The sequence below is a fragment of the Chrysochloris asiatica genome, unplaced genomic scaffold, assembly GCF_000296735.1.
Source record: "Chrysochloris asiatica unplaced genomic scaffold, ChrAsi1.0 scaffold00064, whole genome shotgun sequence".
Taxonomy (NCBI): domain Eukaryota; kingdom Metazoa; phylum Chordata; class Mammalia; order Afrosoricida; family Chrysochloridae; genus Chrysochloris; species Chrysochloris asiatica.
This window is the reverse complement of record NW_006408582.1, coordinates 15,218,088-15,233,811: the sequence shown is the minus strand read 5'-3', so window position 1 is coordinate 15,233,811 and position 15,724 is coordinate 15,218,088. Positions and strand designations below refer to the sequence as shown.

Genomic DNA, 15,724 nt, shown 5'->3' with positions numbered 1-15,724 from the left:
CGAGCGCCGGAGCGGTCTGCAGCCACCGCCAAGCGAGGGCGCAGGGAGTTCAGGAACGGAATTGGGAAGGGCGGAGGGAGGCCCCTGGTCTGGAACTTTTGAGTGTGAAGGCTGCATCTGCGCTAGCATCTGAGCTTGGAGTGGGCGGAGGATCCCGGCGGACCTCAGACTGACCCAGCCAGCTCTCCCCTAACTCGGACCATGGTGGGGCTGCTCCAGGGACCTTTTGGAAGCGTTGTGGACCTTTGCTGGCCCGGGAAAGCTGTAGGGAATAGCAGCCTCCGCTATCTGCACGTTGGGACATGGGTCTGTCATTAGACTGCTTCCCCTGCACTCAGGGAGGATAGTGGGGAGAATGGGACACCTCCGGGAGGACTATCGCAGCCTACAGGGGGCTCCAGAGAGCACCCCCTCACGGCCCGGCGCAGGCCAGGTGGCAGCGCTCGGCTGGGCTGCGCGGAGGAGGCGGCTTCCCGGGCCAGGGGCGGCGGCAGGGGCGGCCCTGGGATCACATGGGCGGAGGCAGGTCCTCGAGCCCCGGGCGGGCTCTCCCCAGAGTCAGGCAGACGGCGCGGCGGCGGTGGCGGCGGCGAGACCTGCCGCATCTCCTCGCCCTCTTTCCTTCCCTTCCCTCCCCGGCCTGGCCGCCCAGCCCCACAGGTGAGCGGGAGCCAGGTGAGCGCGCCCACCTGCGCACCCTCCGCCCAGTCGGAGACCTCCCGGAACAGCTTCGGGCCGCTGAGCTTCCCTCCGCCCCCAGCTCCCCCTCGGAGCTTGGCGCCCGCGTCTCTCTCTGAGCTCCATCCCCAATTCTCAGTCCACAGCCCTTCTTCCCGCAGCCTTGCCTCAGGGTTGGCTACCTGACCCTGGGACTACCCCTCCGGCCCCTGTCCCGTGGGTATTTTGGCCTCGGAGCGTCCACAACTCTAGAACTGGGAGAGCCGGGCTGACGGGCTCGGCACCTCCCCGGGGCGCCCGCAGCACCGAGTCTACTGGAGGGCTCAAAGGTCTCGGAGTCTCAGAGCGTCTGCGAGCCGAGCCGCCAGCACTAACCTGAGGGTGTGGGGAGGGCCTGCAGTTGGCCAGGCATAGGACAGACTGTTGTGTGTACCCCCTCTCCAGGACCCTAAACGCAGTAAGTGGCCCTGTAGTCTTGGATAGATCCAGGTAGAACTTGCAATCTCTGGTTCTCCCTAGGGGCAGCTCCAGTGAGGGTGCTGGGTAGGGTGGTGGCCCAGCCTGGCACTACAGCTTCCTGCCTGGTTTGGCTCCTGGCTCCAGATCTTAAGGCTCAGGAAATCCTACCAGGGCCTGGTTTGCAAGGACACTCCCTAGTCCAGTGGATGGGAGGCCTATGACCCCTTTTGGCAGGCAGCATCAGAGGGCTCCCAGGCTAGGGTGAAGTTGGGAAGTCAGTCAGCTTGCCCCGGCTTGGCTGGCCAGCACCAGGGGTGGGTGTGCCCAGCTTGGCAGATGATCCCTGTCCTCTTGCCGGGACTGTTCCCAGGGTAGCTGGTCACTGGTAAGGCCTTGCCTACCTGATCCTCATTGCCAGGGACTCTCAGGCAGCCAGGTAGCCTGAAGAAGACCCTATCTATACTCAGCCCCTGCAAATCCAGCACGTAAGAGTCTGTGATGGTACCACCCTTTCCTTGCTGTCACTCTGGGGTTCCCAGAGCCCTGCACTCCCCCCCACCCCCCAGCCTGCCTTCTGCCCTCCCTCAGAGCACAGAGGAAGTACCTTGTGCAGTCGGGACAGGAAGCAAACACAAGTGGGACTTAACAGTCCTGATGGTGGAGGAGGGGAAGAGGGAGGAAGTGTGACACCTACAACCACTTACCAGCCCCCACCCAACCATCTCTAGCAAGCCCCCATTTGGCACCTTTGACAGCCCATCTCCTGGGAGCCACTCTGCTGAAGACCAGTGGAAGAGGAGACTAATACTCATGGCTTCCCAGGGTTGGGGGAAGTGAAACTAGGGGGATGAGGGAGGGATTTAGTTACTTCCGCTACTTACCCCACCCACCCCCAGGCAGCTCTGGGGACCTGTCATCCCCTTTTTCTCCCATTGCGGCTCTCCTGTCCCTCTTCCAGCCCCGTTTCTTAGGGTGGGGCAGTCTCCACTTCTTGGTCCTCTCTTCCTCAGGTATGGCGTTAACAGTGGATGTGGTGGGGCCAGCGCCCTGGGGCTTCCGCATTACCGGAGGCAGGGATTTCCACACACCCATCAGGGTGACCAAGGTAAGGGCTAGTTCTAGGAGGCAAGGAAATTATTTCAAAAGTTAGGGTCTATCCTGTTCATTCTAGTCCTCACTGATATTTGTCTGTTTGTTCTGGAGCCTGGAACCTGCTTCTGGGAGTGCTATTGGGGAGGGGATGGAGGACGTGTCAGGCCCTGTTGCCATGGGGACATGATGGCCACTTTAGGAACAGGCTTCAAGTATGTAGGACCTGATCTTTTTTCCTGGGTCACTTATAACACCTGCTGGCAGCCATTTTGGGTGGTTACTAAAACAAGGGCCCTGAATTCTTAGCAGTTTCCTCTTGACCCAAGACTGGGCCCTGCCTGGGAAGTGTTCACAGGGAGGGCCTGGCATGCAGGCAGCCACCTGCAAGGTGTGATCTGCACGGGCAGGGTTCTCTAGCCAAAGTATTTTCAATCACAGTTCCTGAAATTCTGCCATTACACATTCTTGGGGAGGCCCCCCATTAGAATGGCAGTGCTCCAGGGATGGGGTGAGGCTGCCACTTCAGTTTTCAGAGGGGATTGGCTGAAAGCAAGGCCTGGAGTGGCAGTTGTGAGACATAGGACGACTGGGACAGGGACAGGGAAATCCAAGGAGGAGGCTGGTCGGCCTAGTTCAAACAAGCCTCTGTGTTTCTTGGGCAGAAGAGAGGGAAATCCCCTCTCCTCCATCACTCACCCCACCCCAGGGTTTGAGCGTGGGTACCACAGTCTCACCAGCTCTTCATCCCTTAAAGGTGACTGAACGGGGCAAGGCTGAAGCTGCTGACCTCCGACCTGGCGATATTATCGTGGCCATTAATGGGGAGAGTGCGGAGGGCATGCTTCACACTGAGGCCCAGAGCAAGATCCGCCAGAGCCCCTCGCCCCTGCGACTGCAACTGGACCGGTAGGCCCCCCACCTTCCGCTGAGCCTCTTTCTTCTCCGCCAGCTCATTGCCCATTCACTGCCCACAGCCTAGAAAGCAGCTCCAAACAACCTTTCCTGAGTCCTTTCTGCACATCTGCAAGAAGGTCCTGGGCTCCGGGTCTTGTAGCAGGGGAGAGAGACATACGGTGGGCTGAGGGTGTCCCTGTGCCCAGTAGGGTGAAGGTGGGTGCCAGGCTGGGCTTGCAGCCACTGACAGGGCAGGGCGAGTTGGCACCAGCTACCTGGAAGCCCAAGTTTGACTGGTTCCCAAGAGTGTGAAGGGTACAGGGCAGGGGCATCAAGTGGGTTGAAGAGGGGAAACTTTTGGGTCAGGTGTGCCCTAGGCTAAGTCTCTAGGATCCCTGCCTTCCAGAAGGGATGACCTCTGTTTAGATCCCAGGTAGGCATCAGAAATTCTCAGGGTGTCATTTCCTCTCTTCTTTCCATCGCTGCTCTGGGCACTGCTGGTGAACACAGATTCCTGGGCTTGTGGGGTTTTGAGCCTGGAGGCAAGAGTTATGGGGTGGGGAGTGCGTGGGGGAGAGAACAGGTGGCTCCCTGGGGTGGGGCATCCCAGCCAGTCAGAAGTCAGGAATGCATTCCCCCAGCCAGGAGAGTCCTCTGGGCGGGCCTTGAACCTGAGTCAGATGCGTCTTGCCTCTCTGCCCCCACCCTCAGCCCCCAATCCGCCACCACCAGGTTCTCTGCAGCTCCGTCTCCATGTCTTCTCCTTGCCCACTGCCTTGGTCATGCTGCAGGAACTGGTGTTGAGGTCGCTGTGGCAGCCCTGGCCCCTTTAGTGACTCCTTCATGCTCCTTTGGTCCACCAGTGTTTGCAGGGGTGGGCTCCAGAGGAGGAGGGTGGAAAGTACCTCATGGCATCTGGGAATGGGACCAAAATCTACAGTCTCCAGTGGGGGAGGGACAGGAACTGCTGACACCAACCTTCCCCCCTCAGGCACCTCTCAGAGGGATCTGGGGGTCCTCAAATACCCCCTGCCTCCAGCAATACACCTGGCCAGTCAAGGCTCCGTAGCTCTTCTTTCTCCTGCTGATATTTCCCTCCTGGTGCCTAGCAAATAGTTCAGGCCTTCAGAAGCCCTGTGGACTGGAGTCAGAGCCAGCGATCCCCTCAGACTGATCCTATAGCCCTCCCTAGGGAGGCTGAGGCTCCTGATGATGAGTCTCTACAAATGTCCAGACCCCCAGGAACGGTGTGGTGGTGGGACTTGGCAGGCTCCCTCCTCACCCTCTGCCAGCCTCTGGCCCTCTGATGACTTCTTGCTCATGGCTCCAGTCTGGCTCAGCTGGGAAGGGCTTCAGAAGGGGGTCCCTGGGGAGCTGAAGGCGGCTACTTCTGTCCCTCTGGCCTGTGACTTGGGGGAGGAGGTGAAGAACTGGGTCTGCCTGTGACCTGAGCACTCTGGACTTGGTCTTTCATCTGCTTGCTTTGGCTCAAAGTGGGACAGGTTCCACCCTTGGTTTTGTGGCAGAAACAGTGAGTGACTCTCTCTAAAGCACTCTAGCCATGAGTGGCAGAGCTGGTGGGAAACAAGCCTCTGGTAGGGGGAGAGTGGGCAACTGACTCACCACTGACTAGCTTTAGGACTTTGAGCAACTCCCTCTTCCTCTTTATTCCTCAGTTTCTCTATGGGTAAAATACAAGGGGTTGGATGAAATCGACAGTCTCCCCACCAATTATCTACAACCTGCTGTTTCTTGTTGTTAAGTGCTGTCAAGTCCATTCCAGCTCTTAACCCTACTAACCAGTGACAAAGTCTGACTGAAATGGGAAGGGGAAAAACTGGGGGTGGGGGTGTGGATAACAGAAGGTGGATAACGTAAGGAGTTTTACTAAATGACTTTGTCTGAACTTAACGTCTTTCCTACTTTCTTACTTCCTGATGCTTAACCTGTCCTTTCTTTTAATAGTGATAGTTGAATTTGGCAAAATGTCCAATGTGGACATTTTACTGGTCTTGAGGTCCCAGTCTGGGGACACTGTGTCCATGAACTTTGCAGCTTCTGTCAGCTTAGCAGGACACTCCTCCCTTGGTTACTTCCTCAGGTCCCAGGCTGTCTCTCCCAGGCAGAGCAATGGGGAAAGCTCCTTGGAACTGCTGGCCACTCGCTTCCAGGTAAGCCTAGTCTTGTCTTGGCCAGCCTGGAATCTAGGGCTCTGAAATGAGAGGGCAGGGCCCATTTACAGAAGTGCTGCTGTCCAGCCCTTCTGACCCCTCTCTCCACAGGGCTCTGTGAGAACTGATAGTCAGTCCTCCCTGCGCTCCTCCCGTTCCAGCCCGGCCTCCCTGGGTTCCAGGCCTGGCAGCCCCTTCTCCACTCTGCCCTCCGCTAGCTCATATACCCCTGCAGGAGAGGCAGTGGTCAACCGTAGGTGAGTGCAGGGGGTGGGCACTTACCCACTTAGGCCTCTCCAAGTCTAAGTAGCTATGTTAAGGGGACCCCCTGAGGGCATCCTCTTCTTCCCTGGGACAGGTTGGGTGGGAGCTCTGGCCCACAGGCTGTCCATCTTTCTCATTTCAGTTTCCAGAGCCTGGCATGCTCCCCAGGACTCTCTGCAGACCGCTTGTCCTATGGGGTCCACCCTGGAAGCCGACAGGTAAGCAGACTCCAGGAAAGGAGAGTGTCAGAGAAACTAAGTACCTCCCATTCCCAGCTGGTAGTGCTCCAGGGACAACAGGCAGGTGGTTGGTCCCACCTGGGTCCATGGAGAGCCAGTGTCTCCATCTCCTAGCGACAGGAGTCTCCTGAGCCAGGGAGACCATTGCTTTTGGTGGTGGGCATGCCCTTCCAGTCTCAGGTGGCCTCCCCCCCACTGTGCTCCCCTGCTGCTTCCTCCCTCCCCCTTTCTGTTGGCTTCTTCCCTTCTCAGTGTGTTTCTCTTGGGCTGAGACTGACATAGTTCTGCTGCTGTTGTTGGGATGATTCCCTTTTGGCTCTGGCTGCATCTCTTGAACACATTCCTCCCAGTTCCAAACCCCATGCCCGCACCCATCTTCCAACATCCCACCTCCCTGCTTCCTCCTTCTTACTCAGTCCCAGAACCACCAGCAAGGGGCTGCCTCAAGTGGCATTTTGCCTATTCTGTCTGCTGCCCTCTCCGCTTCTCCTCTGGAAACCCCCAGGTCCCACTGCCCCACTCATTAGTGACTGCCTAACCCCCATTGGAGGTATTTCTTCTTGTCAAGATCAGGGATGAGGGGTGAGAGAGTGAGGTAGCCAGCAGTGCTGGGCCACAGCTGCTGGGGGCAGAAGGGGTGTTCAGCCATCCATCTGGGTGAAGAGGACAAGGCCCAGCTGCTGGAATGCTACCTCAGGGTTGACTCTGCATTCCAGAGAGACTTTGGGTGGGGGTGGGGGATGCTGGAAACTGGGGACCCTACAGAAGAAACAGGGTTCTCTGAGGGCTGCAGAGTCACGGCTCCATGGTAGCCTACAGTGTGCCCACATCATTGGTCTGCCCACCTGGTTGGTGCTGTGGTGCCCAGAGACATTTTATATAAGATCCTGCTCTCTAAAGAACTTAAAAACATAGTTATGGAGATAAGACAGGCATGCAAAACAGTTTTGGAACAGCTAAGCACTCAACAGTGTGGTCTTAATTATAAAAGAGAGAGGCGTTCTGGGAGGGGAGACATGAATGTGGTCTGGGGTGGCCTGGAAAAGCTGTGTGGGGAAATTTGCTGGACATTGAGATAGGACAGGGTAAGATTTAGATCAGAGAATGATGAAAGTGGGATGGACATTCTAGGAGATGGAGACACAGTGGTAGATGCAAGACCTGCAATGTTTGGGTGCTGGGGTGGGTTGTGAGAGAGATTCTCAAAAGACCTTTGCCCGAAACCAGCAGGACTGACAGAGAAGATGTTGTCCATCTTGGTCTCCTTCAGTCAAGCTCCTGGGACAGAGACTCTTTGGGACTACATGCTCAAGGGAATGCCTTCCTGGGTCCTTTCCTTGTGATGCCCCCCAAGACCAGTAAGGGGGAGATGCAGCATGGTGTGACAAAGTGGTTCTCAGATCAGCAGCAGCATCTGGAAACTTGTTAGGCATGTAAAATCTCAGGCCTCTGCATAGCCCCATGGAACCGGAAACTCTGGGGCTGGGAGTCGGCAATCAGTTGTAGCCAGCCATCCTGATAAAGCTGATGCACGCTAAGGTTTGAGAACCTCCACTGTAGTGTGAGGGCTGGGTGTTGGCCAGACCTGGGTCATGTCTACCTGTATCAGTATGAATGAGCCATTTTTCTCCTCTGGGCCTTCAGAGTTGCTCTAAGTTCCCTTTCTTGACCCTGAGAACCTTGATTATTTCCTCACTCCTTCAACAAATGTTTAGTGAGCATCTGTTTGTGCTAGGCAGGCTTGTAGGATTTGGAGATACTTGTGTGGAAAAAAGGCACATTGCTTGCTGACCCTCTGAGTTTACATTCTGGCCTACAGATGGTGCTGTGGTCAAGTGGTCATGGGGTCACAGGTCCTAGAGCCCCTCTTAAGACTCACTGTGCACTTCAGCATCTTAAAAGCTTAAGAAGTCCCTTGAGAAAGAAACCTACTTGATTCAGTCAATTTCTCAAACTTGTTTGACCACAGAACTTCTGAAGTTCCACCCCCACTACTTGCTTATTAACATACAGAGGGACTTGTGTTTCCCAGAATACTGTTCAAGAGATGTTGACTACATTTTTGAAGGGCAGGTGAAGAGGGAGCAGCAATTCTGGATTTAGAGATGAACACTCCCTTTTGTGAAAGAGGGTGTCTGCTGGCTGGAAGGGCAAGGGAGGGAGGAAAAAGTGGAAGCCTCACCATGCCAGGCAGGTGGGCTCCTTCCTTCTCCAGCAGGGCATGGTGGTTTTGGAGACAGTGAGGTAGGGGTACATGTAAGGATGGACTGTGAGCTGGAGGAGACAGAGGTGATAGTAGATGAAGTGAAACCCCACTTTTGCGGTGGCCATGGCCTTCCTGAGGCATCTGGGCTGGCTGAAGCTGTGGGAGGCCCAAGGCGCAGGGCAACCCAGCCCATGTGGTACCTTTCTGGGAATTAGAACCTGCCCTTGCTGGAAGGTATACTCCTTGGTTAGGAGATGCAGACTTTTTTTAAAGCACTCTTTCTCTAAAGCTTTGACTCCAAGGTAGAGAGGTTCTTAGCCCCTTCACTTTCCCCTTTATGTTTCTATTTCCTCACCGCAAAAGGGTCAGCTTATTTCCTCTCTGTTCTGTTAGATTGGAGCCAGGTCCTAGTGTACAGCATCTTTGAAAAAATATGATGTAGCATAAAAAAAAAAAAAGACACATGGACTTGGCTTATTGAATGGAGCTTTTCAACAAGTGAGAAAGGGCACATGCTGACCTGCCTGAGACACAGTGAGATGTGACATAATTCTTGAGTGTGTGCTGTGCTTCCTAAGGAAAGGATCTCAGATCTCACAGTCTTGTCAGTTGACAACACAGCCCCAGCCTGGCATCCAGGAGGCGGAGCTTGGAGTCCTAGCCCAGCCTCCATCTCTCCTCTGGTCCTCAGTCTCCTTACCTTACCATTTTTTATCACAGAATTCCAAGCACAAAGGCATGTAAACTGCTAGAAGAAAAGTTGGCAGGGTGAGAGTCTAGGCCTATTTTCTCAAGATTCTTTTAATTTTCCTCTTTTGGCTGAAGAATCATGCAATTTTTTTCATTCTACCCCATAATTCATGCATGACTTTGTATTTTAAAATAATGGTTAAAATTACTAGGCATTGAGGGAACTTGGCTTCCCAAGCAATTGTGCCCTTAAGCCTGCATGGCTGGCTTTTCTTGCCTTTGCACACAGTTCCCCCTATAATTGATAACTACCGTTTATGTGAAATGTGAGTTGCCATTCATGTATCAACGTTGATACATGATTAACTAAAAGTCCATAGTCTGTTTTAGGACTCACTCATTGGGTTGTAAAGTTTCTGTGGATTTTGACCAGTGCATGATGTCATGCAGTTACCATTACAGAAGCATTCAGAATAGTTCACTATCCTTAAGTTGTCCACCTATTCATCCCTCCCCTCAAGTCCCTGGCAACTACCGATGTTTTTTACAGTCTCTATATTTTATTTGGTAAAGTAGAGGGTGAGTCAACAAGAGGAAGACCATCAACAAGATGGATTGGTAGTGGCTCAGCATGGTCCTCTCATATAACCCCAGTTTTGAGGAGGGTGCAGGACCCGACAGTGTTTCATTCTGTGTGGATAGGGTTACTATGAGTCGGAACTGACTCAATGGCCCCTAACAACACTAACCTAATTTTGTGAAGGCAGAGAGCAAATGTAACAGCTCAGATGGACAGGGCATACTTAAGGAGGTGGCACTGTGGCACAGGGTGTGGTCCTTAAGATGGGCTTGGCTCCCCACAGCTCTGTGGACAAGACCAGACCTCCCAGGGCAGCCAGATGAGGCTGCTCAGCTCACGTTCAGGCTATCTTAGGTGAGAGTTCAGTTTGTATAGAGACAAGGCCTCTGCCCAGCCCCAGCTCTGACTCCAGGAGGGAATGGGAGTGGTCTTAGCCCCTTCACTTCACCCTTTATGTTTCCTCACTGCAAAAGGGTCAGTGTATTTCCTCTCTGCTTGTTATGTACGGTGCCAGTGTACAGCATCTTTGAAAAAATATAGTGTAGCATTAAAAAAAACAAACAAAGTGGCTATCTAATAGGGGTCTAGGCCTTTGTTTTGGAAGTGTTTCTCAGTGGACTTGAACCTCCTAACTTACAGTTAGTGGCTAAATGTATTAACCATTTGCAACACCCAATGACTCTATGTGAAGTGCTGTCAAGTTGGTTCCGACACATAGTGACCCTGTATAGGGTTTCTGAGGAGCACCTGGTGAGCTTGAACTACCGACCTTGCAGTTCAAACAGCTCTGCAGTCTGGCGCATTAACCCACAGCACCACACCAGTGACTCTATAACATAACATAAATCCTTATCCCTTCACCTGGCACCCTTCATTCTGCCCCTTTCTCAGTCCCTCCACAGAACCACACACCACCATGGTTTAGACAAGCCTCTGGTGCCAAACAGTCTTTGGTGATCTGACTGGAGGCAGGTTCAGGACCATGGTCACTCTTAGGGACCTGCTGGTCAGCAAGAGTCTGGAGCCCTCTGGTGTTAAACCCGGGGAACTGCTGGGTTTGGCAGCACAGATGGCTCTCTTGGCCAAAGGCTCCAGCCACTGACTCCTCCCCTGGATGTTTCTCCTCCTGACAGGCTGGCCTCAGCCATGCGGGCGATTCGCCTGTGCTGGTGCTGCCACATCATTCTCCCGGCTTCCGGTCCTCCAGCCCCAGACTCAGGTACCAGCAGGTCTTGGAGTGGGTCTCAGAGGGCCTGGGAGGGGCAGAAGGGACACTGGTTTCTTAGGGTGGGATGGAGGCCCCATACTTCTAAACTCCAGAATCTTTTCTTTCTGGGCTTACCCGTCTTGTCCTTCCCTGCTAGTCCTAACATCCAGGGAATGGGATCCTCATTCCCAGCTGCGTCCCATCCCCACGGTGTAGAATCAGAAGGGGGAAGCCACCTTCTGGAAGAGGACTCCGAAGTCTTCAAGATGCTGCAGGAAAATCGTGAGGGGCGGGTGGCCCCCCGGCAGTCCAGCTCCTTCCGGTTATTGCAGGAAGCCTTGGAAGCTGAAGAGAGAGGTGAGGGGACCCAGGGGCTTGAGTAAGGGACGATGTCCTCCAGGACACCACAGGGCCCTGGCTGGACATTTTATTGAACTAGACGGAGCCCTGGTGTGGCGCTGTAGGATAATCACTGGACTGCTAACTGCAAGGCCAGTGGTTGAAACCCACCAGCAATTCCTTGGAAACCTTGTACAGGGTCCCTACGAGTAGGAATCGACTTGACAGCACATAACAGCAACACAATATTGCTTAAGGGCCTGTTAGGTGCTCAGCACAGTACTGGACACCAAGGGATGACAGACATGGAGAAGATGAAATTCTTGCCTTTAAGGTGCCTACAGTCCAGCAGGGGTCACCCAGAAGGTATAGCAGTGCCAGCTGTGGTCAGAAGAGTCCAGGGGAAATGATGGAGACCAAGGAGGCCCATGGGGCTAGGTCTCCACGGAGGGCTTCTAGGAAGACGTTGTTGTTGTTAAGTGTCGTGAGTCAGTTTCAACTGATCGCAACCCTGATAGGGTTTCCAAGGAGCAACTGGTGAGTTTGAACTTTCAATCTTGCGGTTATCAGTGCGTATCGTACAGTACCATACCAGAGATGGGAGGAAGAGGGGAATTGACCCTTGAAGAAAAATGAAGATTTCAATGAGTGGCCTTAAGATGGTGGTAGGGAGGACTGTGGAATGTGGGCACTGCCAGCAGGAGAGCTTTGAGTGTGGGCAAGAATAAACAGCTTGGCCTGGCAAGTGTCTTGTGTGCCAGGCTAAGGAGCCTTGTAACTGGGAGAGTCAGACAAGAAGCCATTCCAGGGAGTGCATACGATGTTAAAATGAGCATCACACATGCTGCAGGCTCTGGTTAGTCCTTCATTGTATTCACTGGACAACATTGCGTGCGCCTCTGATGGGCCAGATGTGTATGGAGCTTGGGCTGGAAAGGGGCCCTGATGTTAGGTTTACCGACCTCATAAGGAAGAGCTCACAAGGAAGGGGACAGTGGTACAGGGCTTCACAGACATTTAGCACAATTGCTCTGATGGCTGTGTATGTGTGTGGGATGGGGAGCTGGGTGAGGAACTGGGGGGCATGTCCTAATCTAGGGGAGAGAGAGAGGAGTGCTTTGTCTGGAGAGGATGGAACAGGTTCAGGTGAAGTAGTTGAGAGGCACACTGACCAGTACTGGCAGCTGGTTCCAGCTGTGACGTTTAGAGTTTACATCCTGGAGACAATCACAGAGATGGAGGTGAGGAGAGGGCACAGGCAGAAGGTGGTGGAGTCAAGGAGAGAGCACATGGATGAGACTCACCAGGGGAACCAGCACGTCCTAGGGGGTAGAAACAGACAGTGTTTGCCCAATAAAAGCTGGCTTCATCTTAGCTTTGTTGCACTGCTGGTGTGCAATAATGCATATGAAAGTCCTTTGAAAACTGAAAAATAAGGTATTGTGATGCTGTTTTATAATTATAATCTAATATTATTATCTATTAATATCATCATTGCGGCATCACAAGCTAGGGAAAACCTGCTATCCCTGATATGTCAGATGCGGCATGCGGTGCCTTGTCAGGTTTACCTTAGCTGAGCACACTCAACCCTGTGTGCTCTATGTGGCTGACCAGGCCCAGCCAAGGTTTCTGGCACAACTTCTCATGCCCAATGTTACTTTAAAAGTTTTTTAACTCATTTATTTATTTTTCCAGTCAATTGCTAAGTCTGTTTATCTCAAACATCTTTTTGCTCCAAAAGTACACTGGTTCAGTTTACCAGTATTAGCCCAATAGTGCCCTAATTTATCAGCAGTGTCCTGCCTTCCTTTTAAAAAAATTTTTATTGTGGATTATATGGGTTTACATGGGAAAACATCAGCTTCACATTCATCCTATCGTATTTCACTTCATTGTAATGATTACAATCCCCTCCATGTATCATCAGATAACCAAAGGGTACATCCCACAGGCCCCCTCCCCTGCTCATGCCCAATGTTACTTTAGAGGACTGTGTATAAGTGTGTCTTCTACAAGGTTCCTGGGACCTTGTGGGAAGTAGGTGGGGGACACACAATGAAATACAGCCTGGATACTGCTGCCGATTGACAAGTTCTACTTGTGTGTCTGCCTCCCACCCCTCCCAGGTGGCACGCCTGCCTTCCTGCCCAGCTCACTGAGCCCCCAGGCCTCCCTGTCCACTGGCAGAGCCCTGTCCACTTCTCCAAAGCTACACACATGTGAGAAGTGCAACACCAGTATCGCGTGAGTACCAGATGGCTGGGGGTTGGGGAAGTGGGGGCACACCCTGGAAGAATGGTACTAGGCACAGGATGTCTCAGAAAGGGCCTTTAGTCAAGGACTTCCCTGACAATGCCACCAGGACCCTAGAAGGGAGCATGTGCCCCAGTGGTTTCTGGGGTGAGTTATTTTCATTCTTCCACCAGAGGTACCTTGGAAGAAAGGCCTGGTAATCTACTTTAGAAAAACCAGTCATTGAAGACGCTATCGTTCATCATTCTATTCTGACACACACTGGGTTTCCATGAGTCGTTTGTGTTTTATTTATTTATTTTGAAAAAGAAGGCCTGCACTGGCTTCTTTCTGTAGTATCTCTTCCTCCCTTCTCCCAGACTTGCCCCTTCTCCTCTTCTCCTTTTCTACCCTTTTCTCCTTTCTCAAAGGAGTAAAGAAATGCTCCTGTTTTTTGGTTTCTCCTCAGTCATCTCAAAGCCTCTGGAGACCTGCCTTTAGAGGCATCCTGGAAAATCTTGCTCTTTTCCGATCTCTCAACCCCTTTGGAACAGGCTGAATTTTCCAGAGGTGGGCTTGGTTTTTCTCAGTGGGTGGCATTATAATGTAATACATTCTCTGGGAAATCACTGAGAGGTCCCCAGGTGCATTTCTTCAGAGCCCAGTTTGAGGGTCAGGTGACTCAACTCTATGTAAATCCTGTCACCTCGCTGGGTTTCCTTTTTTTCACCCACAGAATGGGATGCACTCTAGTCTCCCTGGAGCTCTGAGATAAGGATAAGGAGACTGTGTTGAAAAAGAACACGTTTTAGATGCTGGTTCTTAAGCATGCATGAATCCACATCACCTGCAGGACTTGTGAGAACACTGAGTGTTAGACCCCATTCCAGAGTTTCTGATTCAGAAGGCACGTTGGGCCTAAGAATGGGCATTTCTAACCTGTTCTACGTGACCCCCACCTGAGCTGCTGGTCCTGGGACCACACTTTGACAGGCTGCTCCAAAAGAATCAATGCTCTGGGACTGGTGTATACTGGCCTTTGTGTGGGGAAGGATGGCTTCTTTGATTAGCCACCCTGGTGGTAGAGGGTGTGTGTATGTATGGTTGTGGGGTATGGTGGGAAGAGGGGAGAGCCAGATTTCTGGGGAGGTTTTGGCTCTTCCACAGGCTCTGACTTTGGGTTGGGGACCTACCTAAGGCTGATGTGTCACCCCTGGCCTCTCTGTCCTTGAGGCTAATGACTCTCCTATCCTGCAGGAATCAAGCTGTGCGTATCCAGGAGGGTCGGTACCGCCACCCAGGCTGTTACGCCTGTGCAGACTGCGGCCTGAACCTGAAGATGCGCGGGCACTTTTGGGTAAAGGATGAGCTGTACTGTGAGAAGCATGCCCGCCAGCGATACTCGGCACCCTCCACTCTCAGCTCCCAGGCTTGAGGGCTGAAGTTGTGCTCTCTGCCTCACCTTTGACAGAGACCTGGGGCACCTTCGGGCCAGGAGCCAGGTCAATAGCAAGTTGGCATGGAAGGGGTGATGGTGGGTGGTGGCTCTTATATGAACTAAGTTTTGGGCCTGAAGTCCCTTTATCCTCACTGGGTGAGGCCAAAGGCTGGAATCTATTATCTTGGGCTGTGAGTGCTGAGGGCACCCTTACTACCCCAGGCCTTTCCTAGACACTTGCAAACTCAAGTCCTACAGGACTGTGCCATAGTCTGGAGTTGGCATTGCTTTCAGTATCTGGGTATACCAGGTGGTAAGCAGGGTGGAACAAGGAGATGGGCATCTGGAAGAAAAGGGTGGGCTAGAGGTTAATGGTCTTCACTGTGTAAAATTTTCAAAATATGAGTTCTATAAATATATATACATGAACAAAACCAAGTAGATGTTCTCCCCTTCCCTTTACTTCCCTGCCTTAACCCCAGGGTATGAGCTGCTCCCTTCTACTAGGTTGTTGTTAAGTGCTGTTGAGTCGGTTCCAATCCATCGGGACCCTGTATAGGGTTTCTAAGGAGTGGCTGGTGAGCTTGAATCACCGACCTTGTGATTCAAACCAACTTTGCAGTCCAGTACATTAACCCACAGTGCCACACTAGAACTGGTAGAGAGTCTGTATTTTACATGTTTGCTTGTTTTTTCCTTCTCATTTTCCCCTCCCTCAAAATCCCTTAAAGTCATTTTGTTGTACATAAGGTTGCTATGAGTCGCAATTGACTCAACGACACCTAACAACAACAACAACAAAATCCCGACCTTAGCCGGTAACCCCAGTCCCTGACCTTTCCCACTGGAGATGCTTGCTCCTTTTAGGTTGAAGATTGTGCTCTTTTGTAAAGATACCTGCTTTCCAAGAGGAATACCTCTACTTTAGCAGTAATGACTTTCTTCCTGAGAGGCTGGGGGGCAAGCTCATGCCCAACTAGCTCTGGTGTACCCAACAAACTTCTATGTGCCAGGTGGGCAAATCCTGTCCAGGATGGCCTGATGTGTCTGAAGCCCTCTGTGCCTGTTAGCCTGGCCCAGGAGGGTAGGGATGGGGTCTCAGTCAACTCCAACAGCACCGCACCATCAGGGACCACCACCAGGGGACTCGACTCTAAGCCAGGGTTGAGCTGACCTCCCACCTCTTTCCTGTGATACATACTGCTTGCTTCATTGCTGGTTTGTTTGAAACA

General features: G+C 52.6%; 1 protein-coding gene across 1 annotated transcript; it reads left to right on the top strand.

Annotated features, from left to right (window-relative positions):
• The first annotated feature begins 2,125 nt into the window (after positions 1-2,125).
• On the top strand, positions 2,126-14,489 carry PDLIM2 (PDZ and LIM domain 2 (mystique)). The gene is made up of 9 exons (XM_006864392.1): positions 2,126-2,242; positions 2,984-3,135; positions 5,225-5,294; positions 5,406-5,551; positions 5,701-5,776; positions 10,407-10,485; positions 10,691-10,837; positions 12,949-13,066; positions 14,312-14,489. The coding sequence occupies exons 1-9, from the start codon at positions 2,150-2,152 to the stop codon at positions 14,487-14,489; spliced, it is 1,059 nt and encodes a 352-aa protein (XP_006864454.1). The 5' UTR covers positions 2,126-2,149.
• Positions 14,490-15,724: the final 1,235 nt, after the last annotated feature.